Source organism: Mustela nivalis (genome assembly GCF_964662115.1).
Source record: "Mustela nivalis genome assembly, chromosome: 17".
NCBI lineage: Eukaryota > Metazoa > Chordata > Mammalia > Carnivora > Mustelidae > Mustela > Mustela nivalis.
The window spans coordinates 19,729,232-19,748,693 of NC_139036.1; the positions used below are offsets into that span (position 1 = coordinate 19,729,232).

The window sequence follows — 19,462 nt, forward strand, 5'->3', positions numbered from 1 at the left end:
TGAGGTCGAAGAGGTTGCTGCCTGTGTTCTCCTCAAGGATTTTGATGGATTCCTTTCTCACCTTCAGGTCCTTCATCCATTTTGAGTCTATTTTCATATGTGGTATAAGGAAAAGGTCCAAATTCATTTTTCTGCATGTGGCTGTCCAATTTTCCCAACACCATTTGTTGAAGAGGCTGTCTTTTTTCCATTGGACATTCTTTCCTGCTTTGTCGAAGATTAGTTGACCATAGAGTTGAGGGTCTATTTCTGGGCTCTCTGTTCTGTTCCATTGATCTATGTGCCTGTTTTTGTGCCAGTACCATACTTTCTTGATGATGACAGCTTTGTAATAGAGCTTGAAGTCTGGAATTGTGATGCCACCAACTTTGGCTTTCTTTTTCAATATTTCTCTGGCTATTCGAGGTCTTTTCTGGTTCCATATAAATTTTAGGATTATTTGTTCCATTGCTTTGAAAAAAATGGGTGGGATTTTGATAGGGATTGCATTAAATGTGCAGATTGCTTTAGGTAGCATAGACATTTTCACAATATTTATTCTTCCAATCCATGAGCATGAAACATTTTTCCATTTCTTTGTGTCTTCCTCAATTTCCTTCATGAGTACTTTATAGTTTTCTGAGTACAGATTCTTAGCCTCTTTGGTTAGGTTTATTCCTAAGTATCTTATGGTTTTGGGTGCCATTGTAAATGGGATTGATTCCTTAATTTCTCTTTCTTCTGTCTTGTTGTTGATGTAGAGAAATGCAACAGATTTCTGTGCATTGATTTTACATCCTGACACTTTGCTGAATTCCTGTACAAGTTCTAGCAGATTTAGAGTGGAGTCTTTTGGGTTTTCCACATATAGTATCATCATCTGCAAAGTGTTATAGTTTGACTTCTTCTTTGCCGATTTGGATGCCTTTAATTTCTTCTTCTTGTCTGATTGCTGAGGTTAGGACTTCTAGTACTATGTTGAATAGCAGTGGTGATAATGGATATCCCTACCATGTTCCTGATCTTAGTGGAAAAGCTCTCAGTTTTTCTCCATTGTGAATGATATTCACGGTGGGTTTTTCATAGATGGCCATAGAGATATGTGCCCTCTATCCCTGCACTTTGAAGAGTTTTGATCAGGAAAGGATGCTGTACTTTGTCAAATGCTTTTTCAGCATCTCTTAATGGGAATCTTAAGGTTTTTTCTGAGATGGCCATGGAGATGAAGTAGTTTCAGGCCTTTTAAAATATTACCCACTAGTCAATTTACTTCTGTGTGCTGAAAAAGATATCAGTGCCCAGCTGAACCACAATAGTATTAGGGCCATTTATTATTAAAGTCTTTTGCTTTTGTTATTTTGTGGATGCAGAAGAAAAGAAGAAATATATATGGAAATTATTTTTATAGTTCTTATTTTTAAGATAAGCAGAAAGTAGTTATTGATTCATGCCTCAATCATTAATAACTCTCATTAAATAGTAATAGTGCAATAAAAGTCCAAGAGACCAGAACCTCCATAATATAGAGCAGTATTTTTTAAAATACTTTAAAAAAACCTTATTAGTAAATATTTAAGACCTGTAGGTATAATGTTGACATAATAGGTAGCCATGTATCTAGTCTTAGTTTAAGAAAAAAATTACCTAGGGACACCTGGGTGGCTCAGATGGTTAAATGGCTGCCTTCAGCTCAGGTCTTGATCTTAAGGTCCTGAGATTGAGTCCTGCATTGGGCTCCTAGCTCAGTGGAGAGTCTGCTTTTCCCTCTGCCTGCCATTCCCCCTGCTTGTGCTCACTCTCAATTTCTCTCTGATTAAAAAGAAGAAGAAGAAAGAAAAAAGAGAAAAGAAAAAAAATTACCGAGATATAAAAACCTCCTACATGCCCCTACTTTAATAGAAACTCTATTCTAAATTTCATGTTTATCATTTCTCTGCATTTGTTTATATTGTATCTAAGAAGAATAATATTCTTCTTCTTGCTTTTAAATTTTATAAAAATGTTTTATGCCATGTGTATTCTGTTGCCTTTTTAATGTTTAGTTATTATTTTTGAAAATTCATCTCTACTGATAAGTGCAGCTCTATCTAGTTAATTGATTTTTTAAAAAAATTTATTTTGATTCCACTTTAACATATAGTGTTATATTAATTTCAGGTGTACAATATAGTGATTTGACAATTCCATACATCATCCAGTGCTCATGATGACAAGTACATGCCTTAATCCCCATCACCTAGTTCACCCATCCCCCATCATTTCCTCATTTGTTTTGTTTTGTAAATTCCACATATGAGTGCAATCATATGGTATTTGTCTTTCTCTGACTGACTTATTTTTTTTAATTTTTAATTTTTAATTTTTTTATAAACATATATTTTTATCCCCCAGGGTACAGGTCTGTGAATTGCCAGGTTTACACACTTCACAGCACTCACCATAGCACATACCCTCCCCAGTGTCCATAACCCCACTTCCCTTCTCCAAGCCCCCCTCCCCCCAGCAATCCTCAGTTTGTTTTGTGAGATTAAGAGTCACTGTATGGGGGTGCCTGGGTGGCTCAGAGGGTTAAGCCTCTGCCTTCGGCTCAGGTCATGATCTCAGGGTCCTGGGATCGACCCCCGCATCAAGCGGTGAGCCTGCTTCCCCCCTCTCTTTCTGCCTGCCTCTCTGCCTACTTGTGATCTCTGTCTGTCAAATAAATAAAATCTTAAAAAAAAAAAAAAGAGTCACTTATGGTTTGTCTCCCTCCCAATCCCATCTTGTTTCATTTATTTTTCTCCTACCCCCTTAACCCCCCATGTTGCGTCACCACTTCCTCATATCAGGGAGATCATATGATAGTTGTCTTTCTCTGCTTGACTTATTTTGCCAAGCATGATACACTCTAGTTCCATCTATGTTGTCACAAATGGCAAGATTTCATTTCTTTTGATAGCTGCATAGTATTCCATTGTGTATATATGCCACATCTTCTTTATCCATTCATCTGTTGATGGACATCTAGGTTCTTTCCATAGTTTGGCTATTGTGGACATTGCTGCTATAAACATTTGGGTGCACGTGCCCCTTTGGATCACTACATTTGTATCTTTAGGGTAAATACCCAGTAGTGCAATTGCTGGGTCATAGGGCAGTTCTATTTTCAACATTTTGAGGAACCTCCATGCTGTTTTCCAGAGTGGTTGCACCAGCTTGCATTCCCACCAACAGTGTAGGAGGGTTCCCCTTTCTCCGCATCCTTGCCAGCATCTGTCATTTCCTGACTTGTTAATTTTAGCCATTCTGACTGGTGTGAGGTGATATCTCATTGTGGTTTTGATTTGTATTTCCCTGATGCCGAGTGATATGGAGCACTTTTTCATGTGTCTGTTGGCCATCTGGATGTCTTCTTTGCAGAAATGTCTGTTCATGTCTTCTGCCCATTTCTTGATTGGATTATTTGTTCTTTGGGTGTTGAGTTTGCTAAGTTCTTTATAGATTTTGGACACTAGCCCTTTATCTGATATGTCATTTGCAAATATCTTCTCCCATTCTGTCAGTTGTCTGACTGACTGATTTTGCTTAGTATTATACTCTAGCTCCATCCATGTCATTGCTAATGGCAAGATTTCATTCTTTTTGATGGCTGAGTAATATTCCATTGTGTATTTATGCCACAACTTCTTTATCCATTCATCTATCAATGGACACTTGGGCTGCTTCCATAGTTTGGCTATTGTAAATAATGTTGCATAAACGGGGTGCATGTATCCTATTGAATTAATGTTTTCATATTCTATGGGTAAATACCCAGTAGCATGATTGCTGGATCATAGGGTAGTTCTATTTTTAACATTTTGAGAAACCTTCATACTGGTTTCCTCAATGGCTGCTCCAGTTTACATTCCAACCAACAGTGCACAAGGGTTTCCCTTTCTTGCATCCTCACCAACACCCATTGTTTCTTGTGTTGTTGATTTTAGCCATTCTGACATGTGTGAGGTGATATCTCATTGTCGTTTTGATTTGCATCTCCCTGATGATGAGTGATGTTTGAGCATCTTTTCGTGGGTGTTTTGGCCATCTGGATGTCTTCTTTGGAGAAATGTTTGCTCATGTCTTCTGCCCATTTTCTAACTGGAATATTTGGATTTGGGTATTGAGTTTTATAAGTTCTTTTATATTTTGGATACTGACCCTTTATTGGATATGTCATTTGCAAATATCTTCTTCCATTCTGTAGGTTGCCTCTTAGTTATTATTTCCTTAGTTGTGCTGAAGTTTTATTTTGATGTAGTTTCAAGAGTTTATTTATTTATTTATTTATTTTTGTTTCCCTTGCTTCGGGAGACATTATCCAGAAAGAAGCTGCTACAGCCAATGTCAGAGAAGTTACTGCCTGTGCTCTCTTCTAGGATTTTTATGGTTTCACATCTCACATTTAGGTCTTTCATCCATTTTGAGTTTATTTTTGTGCATGGTAGAAGAACATAGTTCATTTTCATTCTTTTGCATGTTGCTGTCCAGTTTTCCTAACACGATTTGTTGAAGATATTTCTTCCCACTGGATATTCTTTCCTGCTTTGTCAAACATTAATTGACCATGTAATTGTGGGTTTATTTCTGGATTTTCTGTTTCATTGATCTATGTGTCTATTTTTGTGTCAGTACCATACTCTTAGGATTGCTACAGCTTTTTAATATAACCAAGTCTGGAATTGTGATGCCTCCAGCTTTGCTTTTCTTTTTCAAGATTGCTTTGGCTATCTGGGCTCCTCTATGGTTCCATAATAATTTTAGGATTGTTTGTTCTAGGTCTGTGAAAAATGCGGTTGGTATCGTGAGAGGGATTGCATTGAATGTATAGGTTGTTTTGGGTAGTAAAGGCATTTTAACAATATTTGTTCCTCTACTCCATGAGCATGGAATGTCTTTATATTTCTTTGTGTCATCTACAATTTCTTTCATCAGTGTTTTATAGTTTCAGAGTACAGGTCTTGCACCTCTTTGGTTATGTTTATTCCTACCTATGAATTTATTATTTTTAATGCAATTATAACAAGTTCATTCATTTTTCACTGCTTGACAGTATTTCATCATAGACTGCATTGCAATGTATTTATTCATTCTCTCATTTTTGGTGGGGAGTTACCCACAAATATTTTAAAATTTGTTTTATTTATTTATTTAAAATTTCCCCTACCTTATTGAGAATGCTCTTAAGAATAATTTTATATCCTACCTAGATAGTATCCACCTTTCTGCCCAGGAAAAAATTAAGTAGTGTATAAGGAAACTCTTGAAAAGCCAATATTTCATCTAAAGAATGTCTTATGTCCAATAGTGAATAATATTTATGAACCTCCTCCCAAGTATTTATTTCCTCTTTGGCTAATTCTCTTATTCCAATATAGGGGCAGTAAGGAGGGTAGTATAATGCTTTCCCTTACCTCTTAGTTCAATTTGCCAACAAATTAGCCACATTTTTGAGGGGAGGGGATGTTTCAACTCTGGTTCATCACAATGCTGATTAATATGAAATGATTTTGTTCTTGTTTTAAATAAGTGTGGGGCGCCTGGGTGGCTGAGTTGGTAGAGCAACTGCCTTTGGCTCAGGTCATGATCCCAGAGTCCCAAGATTGAGTCCTGCATCAGGTTCGCAGCTCCATGGGGAGTCTGCTTCTCCCACTGACCTTCTTCCCTCTCATGCTTTCTCTCACTCTCTCTCTCTCAAATGAATAAATAAAATCTTTAAGAAAAAGTAAAAAAAAAATACACAAGTGTGAAAGAGTTATTTAAACTTTGCAGGGGTTTGTTTTATTTTTTTAGATTTTTTAAATTTATTTGTCAGGGATAGAGGGAGAGAGAGTGAGCCAGCACAGGCAGACAGAGAGGCAGACAGAGGCAGAGGGAGAAGCAGGCTCCCTGCTGAGCAAGAAGCCCAATGTGGGTCTCGATCCCAGGACGCTGGGATCATGACCTGAACCACCCAGGCGTCCCTAAACTTTGCAGGTTCTAAGTTACTCTCTTTGCTTTCACCCTCTCCAGCATAACCCAAAGAGAATCCTCTCTTGCTTTAAAGGTAGTGCTACAGATATAGAGTAACTTAATATCTACCCATCTACCATGGTTCATATGTGCACCCACACATGAACTAGGACATTCTCTATCTTGCTGTAGACTACTAGTGCTTCGTTAGTGTGCTTGGCTATGATAGGTTGCTAACCAATAACCCTAGTGTTTGCACTGATATGCAGAGTGGAAGAAGATGTGTATTTCTTTACAACTCTAGGCAAATACTTCTATCTTTTTTAAAATTTTTTTATTTATTTGTCAGAAGGAGAGAGAGAGAGGGCACAAGCAGGGGGACCAGGAGAGGGAGAAGCAGCTTCTTGCTGAGCAGGGAGACCAATCTGGGTCTTGATCCCAGAACCCCAGGATCATGACCTGAGCTGAAGGCAGATGCCTAAAGACTGAGCAGCCCAGATGACCCCAAATACTTCTCTCTTAAAGCCAAAAAACCAAGAAAAGAAAAGGAAGCACAGCAATAGTAGGGTTAACAAATCAGGATTCTAAGCAAGCCTATCTATAGCTATCTTTTGATTGAGTGACCTCTGAGTTCAAGGATCATAAATTACAGCACTGCCCAAGGGTAAATTAATTCTGGGGTTCAGTTGAATATAGTTTCAGACAGGTACTGGATTTCTTAGCAGGTCTATGCTTAAACATTCCTAAACCTTTTACAGATTGACTGATTTGTTATATATTCACTCAATAATAATAATGCCTCGTTTTTGTGGCAGGCACTATGCTAAGCACTGGAATTCTTTCTCAGGATTACCTTCCTAAACTCTTCATAGCATTAAAAGCCTTTCAAATTCTTCCCCAACATGCATATCTTCACTCCTATATTAATCCACCTTCTAAAATACAAAGACTTCTTCAGGTTCTTTGGGCATAAATGCTTTCAACTAAATAAGTAGGGACACAAAAGAATTCCATATTCATATTTTGAAAGGTTCAGCCTTAAAAGTGACTTTTATCATTTCTTGCACTTGGTTCATGGCTCCCTGCTGGGTATGGCCTCCATACAAACCTATTTAAGGACATGTATAGGAATGAATTATTATCCACATTATAATAAGCTTTAGCAGATTCTTTCTTTACAAAAGAGCTTATAACATTAGTGGGACTGGCTGCTGATTAAACTGGTTCAAATTGACCCAGCAGGGCTATTCAACTAAATGTGTGATGTTCTCCTTAAATACAAGCCCTGTCTGAAACTCAGCTGGCTTGATTCTTAACATTTGTACAGAAGGTAGAATGACTATAAAGGAGGAAAAGAAGCACTCTTAAATACTATTAGAATTAAGATTCAATAGCTATAGGAAAATGCATTTTCCTACAAAACTGTTAATCTTAGGGTCATGAAATAAGAACAGAGTCTAGCAAACATATTTTATTTCTTTTTAAATATTTGATTTTTAAGTAATCTCTACACCCAACATGGGGCTTGAACTTAAATCCCCAAGATCAAAAGTCCCATGTTCTACTGACTGAGCCAGCTAGGCATCTTGAGCAAACATATTTTCAAAAAACGACTTCTCAAAATATAAGTTAAACTCATACCCTGAACAGTATAATAACTAGGTAAAGAAATGAGGAATTCACACGTACACTTAAACACAATATTTTCTTAGCAAAGATACGTATTTGAGTGCATTCTGAGAGTTGCCAGACAAGACAACATCATTTTAATTTTGACAAGTATATAACAAGAATAAAGACACTTCCTTTGGTATTTTGAAATTGCGTTAACAGTTCCTATTCTCACTTCTTTATTTTTTAAAGATTTATTTATTTATTTGACAGAGAAAGAGCACAAGTAGGCAGAGTGGCAGAGGGAGAGAAGTGGGCTCACTGCTGAGCAAAGAGCCCAATGTGGGGCTCGATCTCACGTCCCTGGGACAATGACCTGAGCCGAAGGCAGACGCTTAAATGACTGAGACACTCAGGCGACAGCTATTCCCACTTCTTACACACACACACACACACGCACACGCACACGCACACAAAGACACACACAGACACACTTACAATGAGAGATTTAAAATACTAGGCTTAATAGTGACTGGTCACTGAATAAATAAGCACATTGTATGGCAAGTGATATTGCAATAAGCAACTGCAATGTTTTCAGTATATCTCATATACTGGAATGATTAGACTTAAAGAAAATACATTTCCCTTTACCATACATTGAAAAGCAACAACAGAAATTGGAAGTTGAAGAACAGTAAATACCACAAACTCTTGACTGATAAGTTTTTTGGAGAGGCAATCAATTACATGATGAAATACATGTGTGAAGTTTTGCATGTGCAAGTTTTGTCACAACCTGATTAAAGTGAAAACCTAGTTAAATTTATAACAATTATGTTTGACATGTTTAAAATTAAAGAGTTTGTTTAGAAACCTTGCTGAAGGGCATTGACTGGGCTGGCTCATTCAGAAGACCATGCGACTCTTGATCTCAGGGTCTTAAGTTCAAGCCCCACCTTGTGTGTTAGAGATTAAATAAATAAATATTTTTAAAAATAATTATCAATATATAATTAATGTAACAATTAATAACTGATAAATTAAAATAATTATATAAATGAAATATAAATAAATAAATAATTGATGTTATAAATAAATAAATAAACTTAAAAAAAAAACCTGGATGAAATGATTAAGGTAAAGTATACGTAGTGGTAATGGTGGTGGAGGGTGGGAGGAGGAAAAAATAAAATCAAGAAACTGGGGCTGGGAGGAGAGGCAGGTGGAGAGGGACTTTCCGAGAAAGTCCCCCTTTTTACAAGTTAGTATAATACAAGCTACAAAAATATTACAAGTTTACAATAAAAACAGAATAAGTGTTGGAAAGTTTGGTTCTTAAGGTGTACATAGTATAATACATGTTAATAAGAAAAATAGTAAATAATTGTTTTTAATCGGTTTAAGAGACAGAAAACCCTTCAGAGAAAAATAAGCACCTAAAAGTTTCAAGTAGTATCTTTATAGCAATTTATAGTTTAGAAAATGCTTTAATAACTATTATCTAATAATTATTATTGTAATTCAATCTTTCACAGCCTAGTACATCCTACACACTTAATGCTTTAAACGAAACAGAAGCAAATTTCAATTAATTAAAATAGTGTCTGTCATATAGTGTCAAGAATTTTTATTGCACAGGATTTCACTAAGTATCTGAAGTTAGAAGAACTATAGTGAAAGGGATGAATGTCTTTCTCACTTGGTTTTTGTCTTTGATCCTATAAATTTCCAGTGTGCATAATTATGTGGGATTTGGGTTAAGGGTGGGGCTAGAAGTCAGAATAAATGTGTGGCCAAGTACAGAGGTAAAAAGGAGAACCAAAAAGACAATAAACCCACCAAATCACTTGTGTTCTTCATTTTACATTTGCATTAATGAGTATGTGTCAGTCAGTTCTCGACTAAATTTTCTCTTTAAGCATGAGATGAATAAAGTGGCCTCAGAGGTATTAATAGATGGTGAGGGGAATACATTTTTTAACTATTTCCCAAATTGTATTTAAAGTACCCCTGAGATTATATTTTTTTTAAGGCAAAATCTTAAGAAATGTATCCCTGATGAAAATATAATTGTATTAAATTCCATTGTGTTGGGGAAAGGCTGGTTCTCTACCTTGGGATTTTCCTTCTGCTGCTTTTTCTGCCACATTGCTCTTGGTGTCTAAAGCAGAGCTGCCTGGTTCACTCTGTGAACTCTGAAAGGAGAAAACAATCATCAATTTCAAAATGAGTTACTTTTCCTCAAAGTTGGATCAACTCTCCCAGTTAAAGAACGCAGATAAGTGCCTTGTAGGAATTACCAAACATACCTGGTTCATTTTTCTAGAATTTAATGCTGTGTATTAGAAGCAAAGGAGTAATCACAGTCTTACTGCATCAACAAGATAAAATGCATTGGCTCAACATGTCATCCCAACTGCCTGTGGCTAACAAAGTAATATGCTAAGAATATTATTCCAGATGTACATTAATCCTCAAAGTATTGTGTAAGCTCCACAATACTTTCTAAAAACTAATTTGAGACCACCATACAGTGAAATTTTGAAAATGCTACTGTTTTACTATTAGAATCACTTTCTATGTTTGTGGGGGGAAAAAAAAGATTTTATCTTAACTGAAGAATTAAAGCTTAGTTTTATGGATAAATGATGGCAAAATAGCTTTTTTGTGCTCATGCTGATGTAGTTTTGTTTTCATGCTGACATAGTTTTAAAAGGATGATAATAGAATATTCTTAAGACTCATATTGGTAAACTTAATGGTGAATCATATTTCTAATTGCCTCTCCTTTTCTCTAGAATGTTCTTCCTCATTGAACTCTTGTAGTCAAATAAACACAAAGCTACTTAAGATATTAACATGGAAATTACAGTTTCAGAACAAATAGTGAAGTTACCCTAAAAGTGGGTGGTTATTGTACTCAGGATAATAGTTCTGTTTTAGAAAGCAACCTTTATTTACCTATAATTTATAATAGCTTTTCACAAATAATTTACCTGTCCATGGAAGCTTCCTGCAACTGACTCAAATGAGTCATTTTTTTTTTAGGATTTTATTTATTTATTTGACAGAGAGAGGGATCACAAGCAGGTAGAGAGGCAGGCAGAGAGAGAGAGGGAAGGAGGCTCCCTGCTGAGCAGAGAGCTCAATGTGGGACTCAATACCAGGACCCTGAGATCATGACCTGAGCCGAAGGCAGAGGCTTAACCCACTGAGCCACCCAGGCGCCCCTCAAATGAGTCATCTTAATGATTAACATGAGTTTGCTCTTTTCCATTTGCCATTTTATCTTTTTGAATACCCACACATTTTCTTTTCCTTCTTCATAAGAAAATTAATTTGTCCAGTTTACTCTTCAGTATTAACATCTGATTATTCATGAAAACTCTACCTCAGTAGGCTCTTTTACTTCAGTTGCTTCCTCTAACCCTTCTTTGTCTTCTTTTCCATTTTCCTGAAATGGAAACAGTGCCAGTAAGTTGTATCCAAAAGAAGCTAAAGATAAAACTAACAGCTTATACTCTAATATACCAAGATTTTTATGTAAAAAAAAAATTATGTAATGGGCAAGTATCATACCAAATAAAATCACACAAAGTAGTTGTATTAACAAATTCAAACAGACTTGTTATAAATGCCAAAACTAGAAGCATATTACTGTGACCCAACTATTATTTGCCCCCCTCACACCCCTTTTTCTTAAGTAGACTACATGCCCAGCATGGAGTCCAACCAGGGGCTTGAACTCACGACCCTGAGATCTAGACTGACCTGAGATGAAGAGTTCAGATGCCTAATAAACTGAGCCACCCTGGCACTCCTGACCCCCTTTTTTCCAGCAATTTTGTCACAACCTGATACAGAATACTTCAACTAAAAAGAGAAATAATTAAATGATAAAATATGATATTGCATCTCAATTTTCTCAAGAACGTTGATTCTCAAATCCTCTCATAGTTAAGTGGTTAGAAACCTACGTTTGCCACGTACCTGAGCAGGTTTGTGTTCCTCTTGAGATGCTGACTCACTCATCTGGGCCACTGAAAGTTATCATCAAAAAGTAGGGAAAAGTATTACCAGACCAATATTAATAACAAAAACGAAAGAAAGAAAATAGTAATAAACAACAAAAAGCACTAGAGAAGAACGAAATCACCCCCAACCCCCAATGCATCCCACCATTCTATTGAATGGTAAGTTCTCAACTGCTAAACTTTTCAAACTCTGCTACTGTTACTGCTGTTATTACTGGCCAAAACTAGATTAGTGCTAAGCTAGTGCTAGGGAGACAGAAAAACTCAACATTAATAATCACAACCATTATCATTTTAAAAAGAAACACACACACACACACCAGCAACAGTAATGCAAGTGAATTTTTTAAAACATTATCATCCTCATTAATTTTTGAAATAACAGTTTAGATGAGGTGGAATGAAACTTTGATGGCTACCCAATTCTCACTACAGAGCACTTCTTTTTTGAATGAGGAGTTCTGAGAAGAATGTGGTTTTATCCTATTTATTCATATTAAGGAGTTAAAGTGGATAATTATCAGATCTTTACTTCACTGAAAATGACTATAGATTCAGCCACAAATTATCAAAATCACTGCCGTGCCAAAAATCATTTGAGAATTTGTGTATATTTAGGCAAAGTGCTATGCAAAAAGTAAATTTTATATCCGTGGCCTATACCTCTAGGGCAGTTACAGTCTAGGGATTACTTAATTTGAAATGGTATCTTTATACAGTGCTAGAGTATTTGTATTTCTTTTTATCAACACAGCACATGTTCTAGTTGAATAAACCAAAATTACTGCCTTTGGAGACAACAGATTCCAACGTTAGAATAGCTGCCTTGAAGCCTTTTTTGAAGCAATTCATGAATAATAAATAATATAAAATAGATTCCTTTGGTAGGTCCCAATTGTACATGCTCACAGACTGCTTTCTTTGCTTATGGTGTCCATCTTTTGAAACTGCTAAGAAGCTCCCTTCCATTTCTCTTAAAATCCATTTTGTTTGGATGCACCCAGATAAATCCAATGCAATAAAGCTTTATTGGGGGCCTTCTTTATGCAGGCAGACATCAGGGTTGAAAAGATGAGTAAGACCTGTGCTTGGGGAGACAAGAAAACTTCCTTTGAAGAGATCCTAGTTTAGTGATGGAAAAAGGGATAAACAGAGGCAATTTAATCTGCAAAGTGCCAATGAAGCCATGTAAGATGCTAAGGAACACAGAGGGGTAAGCAATTACTTTTCCCAGGGAGGTCAAGGAACTTCACAGAAAGACAGATTTCTAAACTGGATCTTAACAGGCTAATAAGACATTTTTGTGTAAAGGAGCGGGGGAAGAGTATTTGAGGCAGAAGGAGCAATACACACTAGGGTATGCAAGTTCAAAAAGTGAAACACTGATCGAGCAGAGCGTACTTATATAAAAGAAAATGGCAGATATGGCTGAAAAGGTCACTTTTCCATCTGTAAAGTTTAATCATGCTGAGTCAAGGAGTTTGGACTTTACTCTGTGCTTTTTAAGCACAGTATAGATGTGATCAGGTTGGTGTCTTTAAAAAGTTACCTCCACCAGTAAAGACTAGAACTATGAAACACTGGGGAAAGAGAGCATGAAGGTAAATTTTGTACCTGAAATGTTGCATCTGCAGTAAATGGCCCTCACTCTAATCTAGGTTCTGCCAGACACTGCCAATACCCTAACCATACCCCTTCAGCTTCACTTTTCAGTATATGTGCATGGTTTCTGACCGCAAGTGCCTGGAATTCTGAGCATTTCCTGCCAGTCCAAATGTGGGGAAAGGCAAGAAGGGCTTGGGAGTTGGTATCTTACAGGAGAAGCCCTCAGTCAGTAATGGATAGGAAGTTGCATAGAGTCCCATAGGTGGAACATTTCTGTCTCCCAGACTTCCCCAATGGGATAGAGCCTCAATTGCCTACAGTGCAACCTGCCCAATAATACAGGCATCCTTCATTTTTCTGTATTACTTCCCTACTCCATTACCATTGTTTCCTGGAACCGCCTCCCAGATGAACTTGCACTCAACTCCTTGGATCAGGGTCTATTCTGTGGGAACCTAAAGTAAAACAGATATGATGATCATGACTGGGGGCAAAATTGGATCTACAAGACCAGTGCTCTAACCCCTGAGCTATGGAGCCTTCCCCTGCAAAATTGGATCTAAAGAGTGAAAGAGAAATAGTTGAGGTTCAAGGAGTGGGTTTTTTTCCCCATTATTTATAAGGATTAATGGATGATGATGCCATTTAATGAAATAAGGAAAAGTTTGCATTTGGAGGTGTTAACATGTTTAATATACCTATTCAGTAGTCTATAGACATTTCCAGTAAAAATCTTAATGACACTGAAATATATTATGGTGCATTGGTAGGAGGTTGTGCAGAATCAAGTCCTTTGGAAAATGACAGAAGCACTGTCCAGTCTGAACAGTACTAACTTACATTTTAATTACTCAAAGTGCATAGCATTCTACACACCTCACTCTCCCACCCATGAAATTCTAGAGTCATTCTACTTAGATTATCAGCTATGAGACAGAATTTTGTGAACCTGTTAAGAGACCTTTATATGCATTCCCAATAGATTTATAAATTGGTGAATTGCAGCATTTGGCATCTTGATTGGCAAGACTGTCAGTCATATATGACAGGGTAGCCAGTTAACCTTGAGGAAGAGGTTTCCCAGTGTAAGAGAGAAATCATGCACGATTCTGATTTGTCAGACTAATAGAAGATCAGAAATGTCATTTAGCTAGATTTCATGATTCTTAAACCCCTGAGTACTGACAGAAAGATGCATTTGCAGGAGGATGTTAGTGGAGTTCACCCAATAAGAATATCTTCTAGGAGAAGAAAAAAAAGATAAAGATAAACGCTTGCTGATGAATACTTAAAGGTAAGGCTAGGAAAGAAAAGCCAGGGTAAGAGAGCGATGACTGCTGAGAATGTCAGGAAATTCCTACAGCTTTTTACCTGCATGCTGCTGGCTTAACTCCAGTTATCAGCCTCTACAACTATGCATACGCCACAGCAAGCTACTGCAGCCCTACAGGTATATGCCAACAGCCAAGGCCTATAGAGCTATTGGTGGATCTAGATTGAACCCTAACCCCTGCCATTGGTCTGCACAGCTCCACTCACTTGCAGTTAACCTTACAGTTGTACACCTGTAAGACACCAGCTCCAACTCCCATCACTGGCCTCCCCTACCAAACATGTGCCTACAGCTAGCCCCTACAGTCACACATGTACACAGTGACAGCCAGAGCCATTGCAGCTGCCTGTTTGCCTGCAGTTGTCCCCGCCCCTGCTGAAGGCCCTAGACTTCACCAGTACACATCTGTTAGCAACTTGTCCCTGCAGCCAGCCTTCTCAATTGGCCCCATAGCCAACAGCATGCACACTGTCTGGCTATGGCCACTATCACTGTCTGGCATGGTCCCTAGCCAGTAGACTAGAGGTTCTCTTAAAGAATCCAACAGTCCTGGGATGCCATGGTGGTTCAGTTGGTTAAGGGTCTGATTCTTGATTTTGGCTCAGGTCATGACTTTGGTGTCCTGGGATCAAGCCCGTGTCTGGCTCCGTGCACAGTAAGGAGTCTGCTTTAGAATTCTTTCCCTTTCCCTCTGCCCCCCCACCCCCGCTCATGTGCACTTGCTCTCTCTCTAAAATAAAATAAAATAAATCCTAAAAAAAATAATCCAACAGTCCTTGCAGCCATTGTGCACTGCCTATAGCTGTCACTAAGGATCATGCAGTTGTTGATTTTATGGATCATAGCTTCCTGAGCCAATGAGACACCATGTCACCCTTCCCCATCTACAGGCACTACATACCTTCACACTTGGCATCCTGTAACACTAGACCAAGGGTCACAGCATGTTCCAGCATACCCCCAACTACAGTTGAAGGTCATTCCTTACCATTCTGTAGGTCTGGAAGAGCTGACTCTTCTTCAAATGCACAAACACCTACAAAAGTGACAGGGATCACAAAGAATCAAGGAAACATGACACCACTAAAGGAACATAGTAAACTTCCAGTAATAGACCCCAAAGAAGTAGAGATTCACAAATTACCTAACAAATAATTCAAAATAATTATTTTAAAGATGCTCAGAATGCTGCAAGAGAAAACAGATAAACAGTTTGATGAAATAAGGAAAATTTAAAAAAAAAAAAAGAATGAAATGATAAGTCCCACAAAGAGAAAAACACAAAAAGGATGCCAGAAATTTTAGAGCTGGAGAATACAAGGACTGAAACAAAGAATTTAATGAAGAGCTTCAATAGCAGACTAAACAAAGCAGAAGAATCAGTGAATCTGAACACAGATGATTTATTATTATTAATATTGAAGTATAGTTGATATACAATGTAGTGATTTGACAAGTCTATACACTATGCTGTGCTCACCACAGGTGTAGCTATCATCTGTCACCATACAATGCTATTATAATACCATTGATTATACTCCTTATGCTGTACTTTTATCCCTGTGACTTATTCATTCCATAGCTGGAAGCCTGTGTCTCCATCTCCCTTCACCCATTTTGCCCATCCCTTAATTCTCTCTCCTGTGAGAGAGAATTTTTGTTCTCTATATTTATGAGTTTGTTTTTGCTTTTTGTTTATTTGTTTTGTTTTGTTTTTAGTTTCTATATATAAGTAAAATCATATGGTATCTGTCTTTCTCTGACTTATCACATTTAGCATGCTCTCTGGGTCCATCTATCTTGTCACAAATGGCAAGATCTCATTGTTTTTTTATGGCTGAGTAATATTTCAGTGTGTGTGTGTGTGTGTGTGTGTGTGTGTGTGACATCTTCTTTACCCATTCATCTACTGATTGACACTTGGGTTACTTTCACATCCTTGTTATTGTAAATAATGCTGCAATAAACACACGGGTGTATATATCTTTTCCAATCAGCATTTTCATTTTGGGGGGTAAATACTCAGTGGGAACACAGATCATTTGAAATGATCCAATCAGAGAAAAGGAAAGGGAAAAAATGAAGGAGAATGAAGAAAGCCTATGGGATTGATGGGACACCATTAAGATAAACTATGTATTATGAGAGTCTAAGGAGAGGGAGAGAGGAACAGAAAGCTTGTTTTAAAAAGTTTATGTCTGAGAACTTCCCAAATCTGTGGAGGTATTTGCACATCCAAGTTCATGAAGTTCATAGGTCTGCAAACAAATTCAACTCAAAGACATCTTCCCCAGGACACATTGTAATAAAACTGTCAAAAACCAAAGACAAGGGCACCTGGGTGGCTCAGTGAGTTAGGCCTCTGCCTTCAGCTCAGGTGATGATCTCAGGGTCCTGGGATCGAGTACCACATCAGGTTCTCTGCTCGGTGAGGAGTCTGCTTCCCCCTCTCTCTCTGCCTGCTTCTCTGCCTACTTGTGATCTCCCTCTGTTTGTCAAATAAATAAATGAAATCTTATTTTTAAAAAAAAAGCCAAAAATAATGATAAATCTTGAAAGCGGCAATGGAAAAGAAGTATGTCACTTACAAGGGAATCCTATAAGACTATCAATGTATTTCTTACCAGAAACCTCACAGGCCAGGAGAAAGTAAGGGTGATATATTTAAAGTAATCTTATCTGGCAAAATTCTCCTCAGAAATGAAGGAGAGACAAAGTCTTTCCCAGACAAATAAAAGCTGCCTTACAAGAAATATGAAATTCTTCAAGTTGGCACAAAGGGACACCAATTTCTAACATTAAAATATAAAACATACTGATAAATATAACTATAATGTCAAATTCAGAATACTTCAATACTGTAATATGGTAGTGTATTAATCAGTTAATTCTAGTATTAAGATTAAAGGACAGAAGTATTAAAAATAACTATAGCTACAATATTTGCTAATGGATATACAGTATAAAAAGATGGAAATTTTGGTATCAAAAACAAAATGGGAGGGTAAAAAGATAGAGCTTTTGTATGTAGTTGAAATTAAATTGAAATCCACTTAAAATTATTATAATTGATATTTCATGGTAACCACAAAGTAAAAACCTACAATAGATGCACAAAAGATGCACAAAAGCATACCACTATGTAAAATCATCAATTCACAAGGGAAGTCAGTAAAAGAGGAAGAAAGAAAAAAGGAACTATGGAACAGTCAGAAAATCATTAAGATGATATTATTAAATTTTTCCCTATTGATAATCACTCCAAATGTATATGGATTAAATTCTCCACCAAAATGCATAGAGTGGGGGCACCTGGGAGGCTCAGTGGGTTAAAGCCTCTGCCTTCAGCTCAGGTCATGATCCCAGGTTCCTGGGATTAAGCCCTGCATTGGGCTCTCTGCTCTGCAGGGAGCCTGCTTCCCTTCCTCTCTCTCTGCCTGCCTCTCTGCCTACTTGTGATCTCTGTCTGTCAAATAAGTAAATAAAATCTTTAAAAAAATGCATAGAGTCGATGGATGAATGGATGAAAAACAAGACCCAACTATATGCTGCCTAAACAAGAGACTCATATCAGCTTTAAGGATGCAGATAGGCTCAAAGTGAAGGGATAGAAAAAGAGAGTACATGCAAGTGAAACAAAAAATAGAGCAGAGGTAGCTATACTTAAATCAGACTTTGAAATAGACTTTATGCCAAAAGCTGCAATAAGAGACAAAGAAAGTCATTGTACAATGATAAAGGAGTTAACTCATCAAGAATTATGGGTTGCAGAATTATAGTATTAACTGAATTCACATCCCAGCCAAGTTACTCATGTTAAAATTGGGGCACTGATTAGGAAGAAGGACCTCATTCCAAACTTCCAGCATTCAGTGGGACTAGGAGACTAATAATCTCAAACTTCTGAGTCACTCTGGGTCTCTCTTGCCAATGGAGGCAGTTTGTCCTCCTGTATTTTGGAGACTAGCCTTCACTAATTTGAAAACCTTGCAGTAATTTCTGGGGCAATTGCCTTACTAGGAGTTGCCCATTTTCCTCAAGACTCCTTGCAACCACCTCTTACTTCTAGGAGACTCATAACTAAAATCAGAGTCAAAATGCTCCAGCAGGGTGATTACAAAGAATGACCAGGAAAAATAGTTTTTATAGCAAAAGATTTTCACAATCTGCATATATAGAGGGATAAACCCAACGAATATGTGTTAGAGTATATCATAAGGGAGTTAAAGAAAGGAGCACAGAATATGGTGCTGAGTTGTTAGAATTTGTTAATATGGATACACTTGTCAGAAATTAAGGACTTCAGGTCATAGCTTCTATAGCTGGAAGTGATGTAAGAAAAAAATCTAAAGGCTTAGGGATATAGGAATGTTGGAGCAGATTTATTATGTATTGACCTGCACATCCACTCCCCTTCCCAGTACATCCTCTGAGAGGATCCTGGGGAGATCCCTTTACTAGAGCATTGAAAAGTATATTAACAATAGGAATACCTGCATCCTTGAAAAGTTCTATGGTTCTATAGAAAAAGTTCTATTCTTCTATAGGTTAGGCAGGTGGGTTTCAGAGTAGTAGAGGCCAAATATTGGTATTCAACCACCAAAGACAAAGTAGACACATTTACCATAAAAAGAAGTAGAAATAGAGTGGTACTCAGATTTTTTTTTTTTTTTTTTAACTCTCAGCAATCTTTGTGGCTAAATGATTATGGTGGGCCTAGGAATAAAATAGATGGTCAGTCTACTGAAATGGTTATATATATATATATATATATATATATATATATGACAAAAAAATCCATATATGGTGACTAAAGATATGGCTCTAGTCACCATCATGGAGAGTTTTGACCTCTCACCAGTTTCTAGGCCTAAGCCCCATAAGCCCCATAATGAAGGCAAAGCTGGATCTCCTTGAAGGAGGATTT

The 19,462-nt window shown here is 37.3% G+C and overlaps 1 protein-coding gene across 1 annotated transcript in view; it reads right to left on the reverse strand.

The window, feature by feature from the left end:
* EFCAB5 (EF-hand calcium binding domain 5) overlaps positions 1-19,462 on the reverse strand; it is a 162,276-nt gene that overhangs the window by 131,564 nt on the left and 11,250 nt on the right. The window contains exons 2-6 of the mRNA XM_082707006.1: positions 15,524-15,571; positions 13,585-13,657; positions 11,554-11,603; positions 10,955-11,017; positions 9,677-9,758 (exon numbers count right to left, since the gene is read on the reverse strand). Coding sequence (XP_082563132.1) covers positions 9,677-9,758; positions 10,955-11,017; positions 11,554-11,595 — 187 coding nt within the window. The 5' untranslated portion in view covers positions 11,596-11,603; positions 13,585-13,657; positions 15,524-15,571. The remainder of the gene's footprint in view (positions 1-9,676; positions 9,759-10,954; positions 11,018-11,553; positions 11,604-13,584; positions 13,658-15,523; positions 15,572-19,462) is intronic.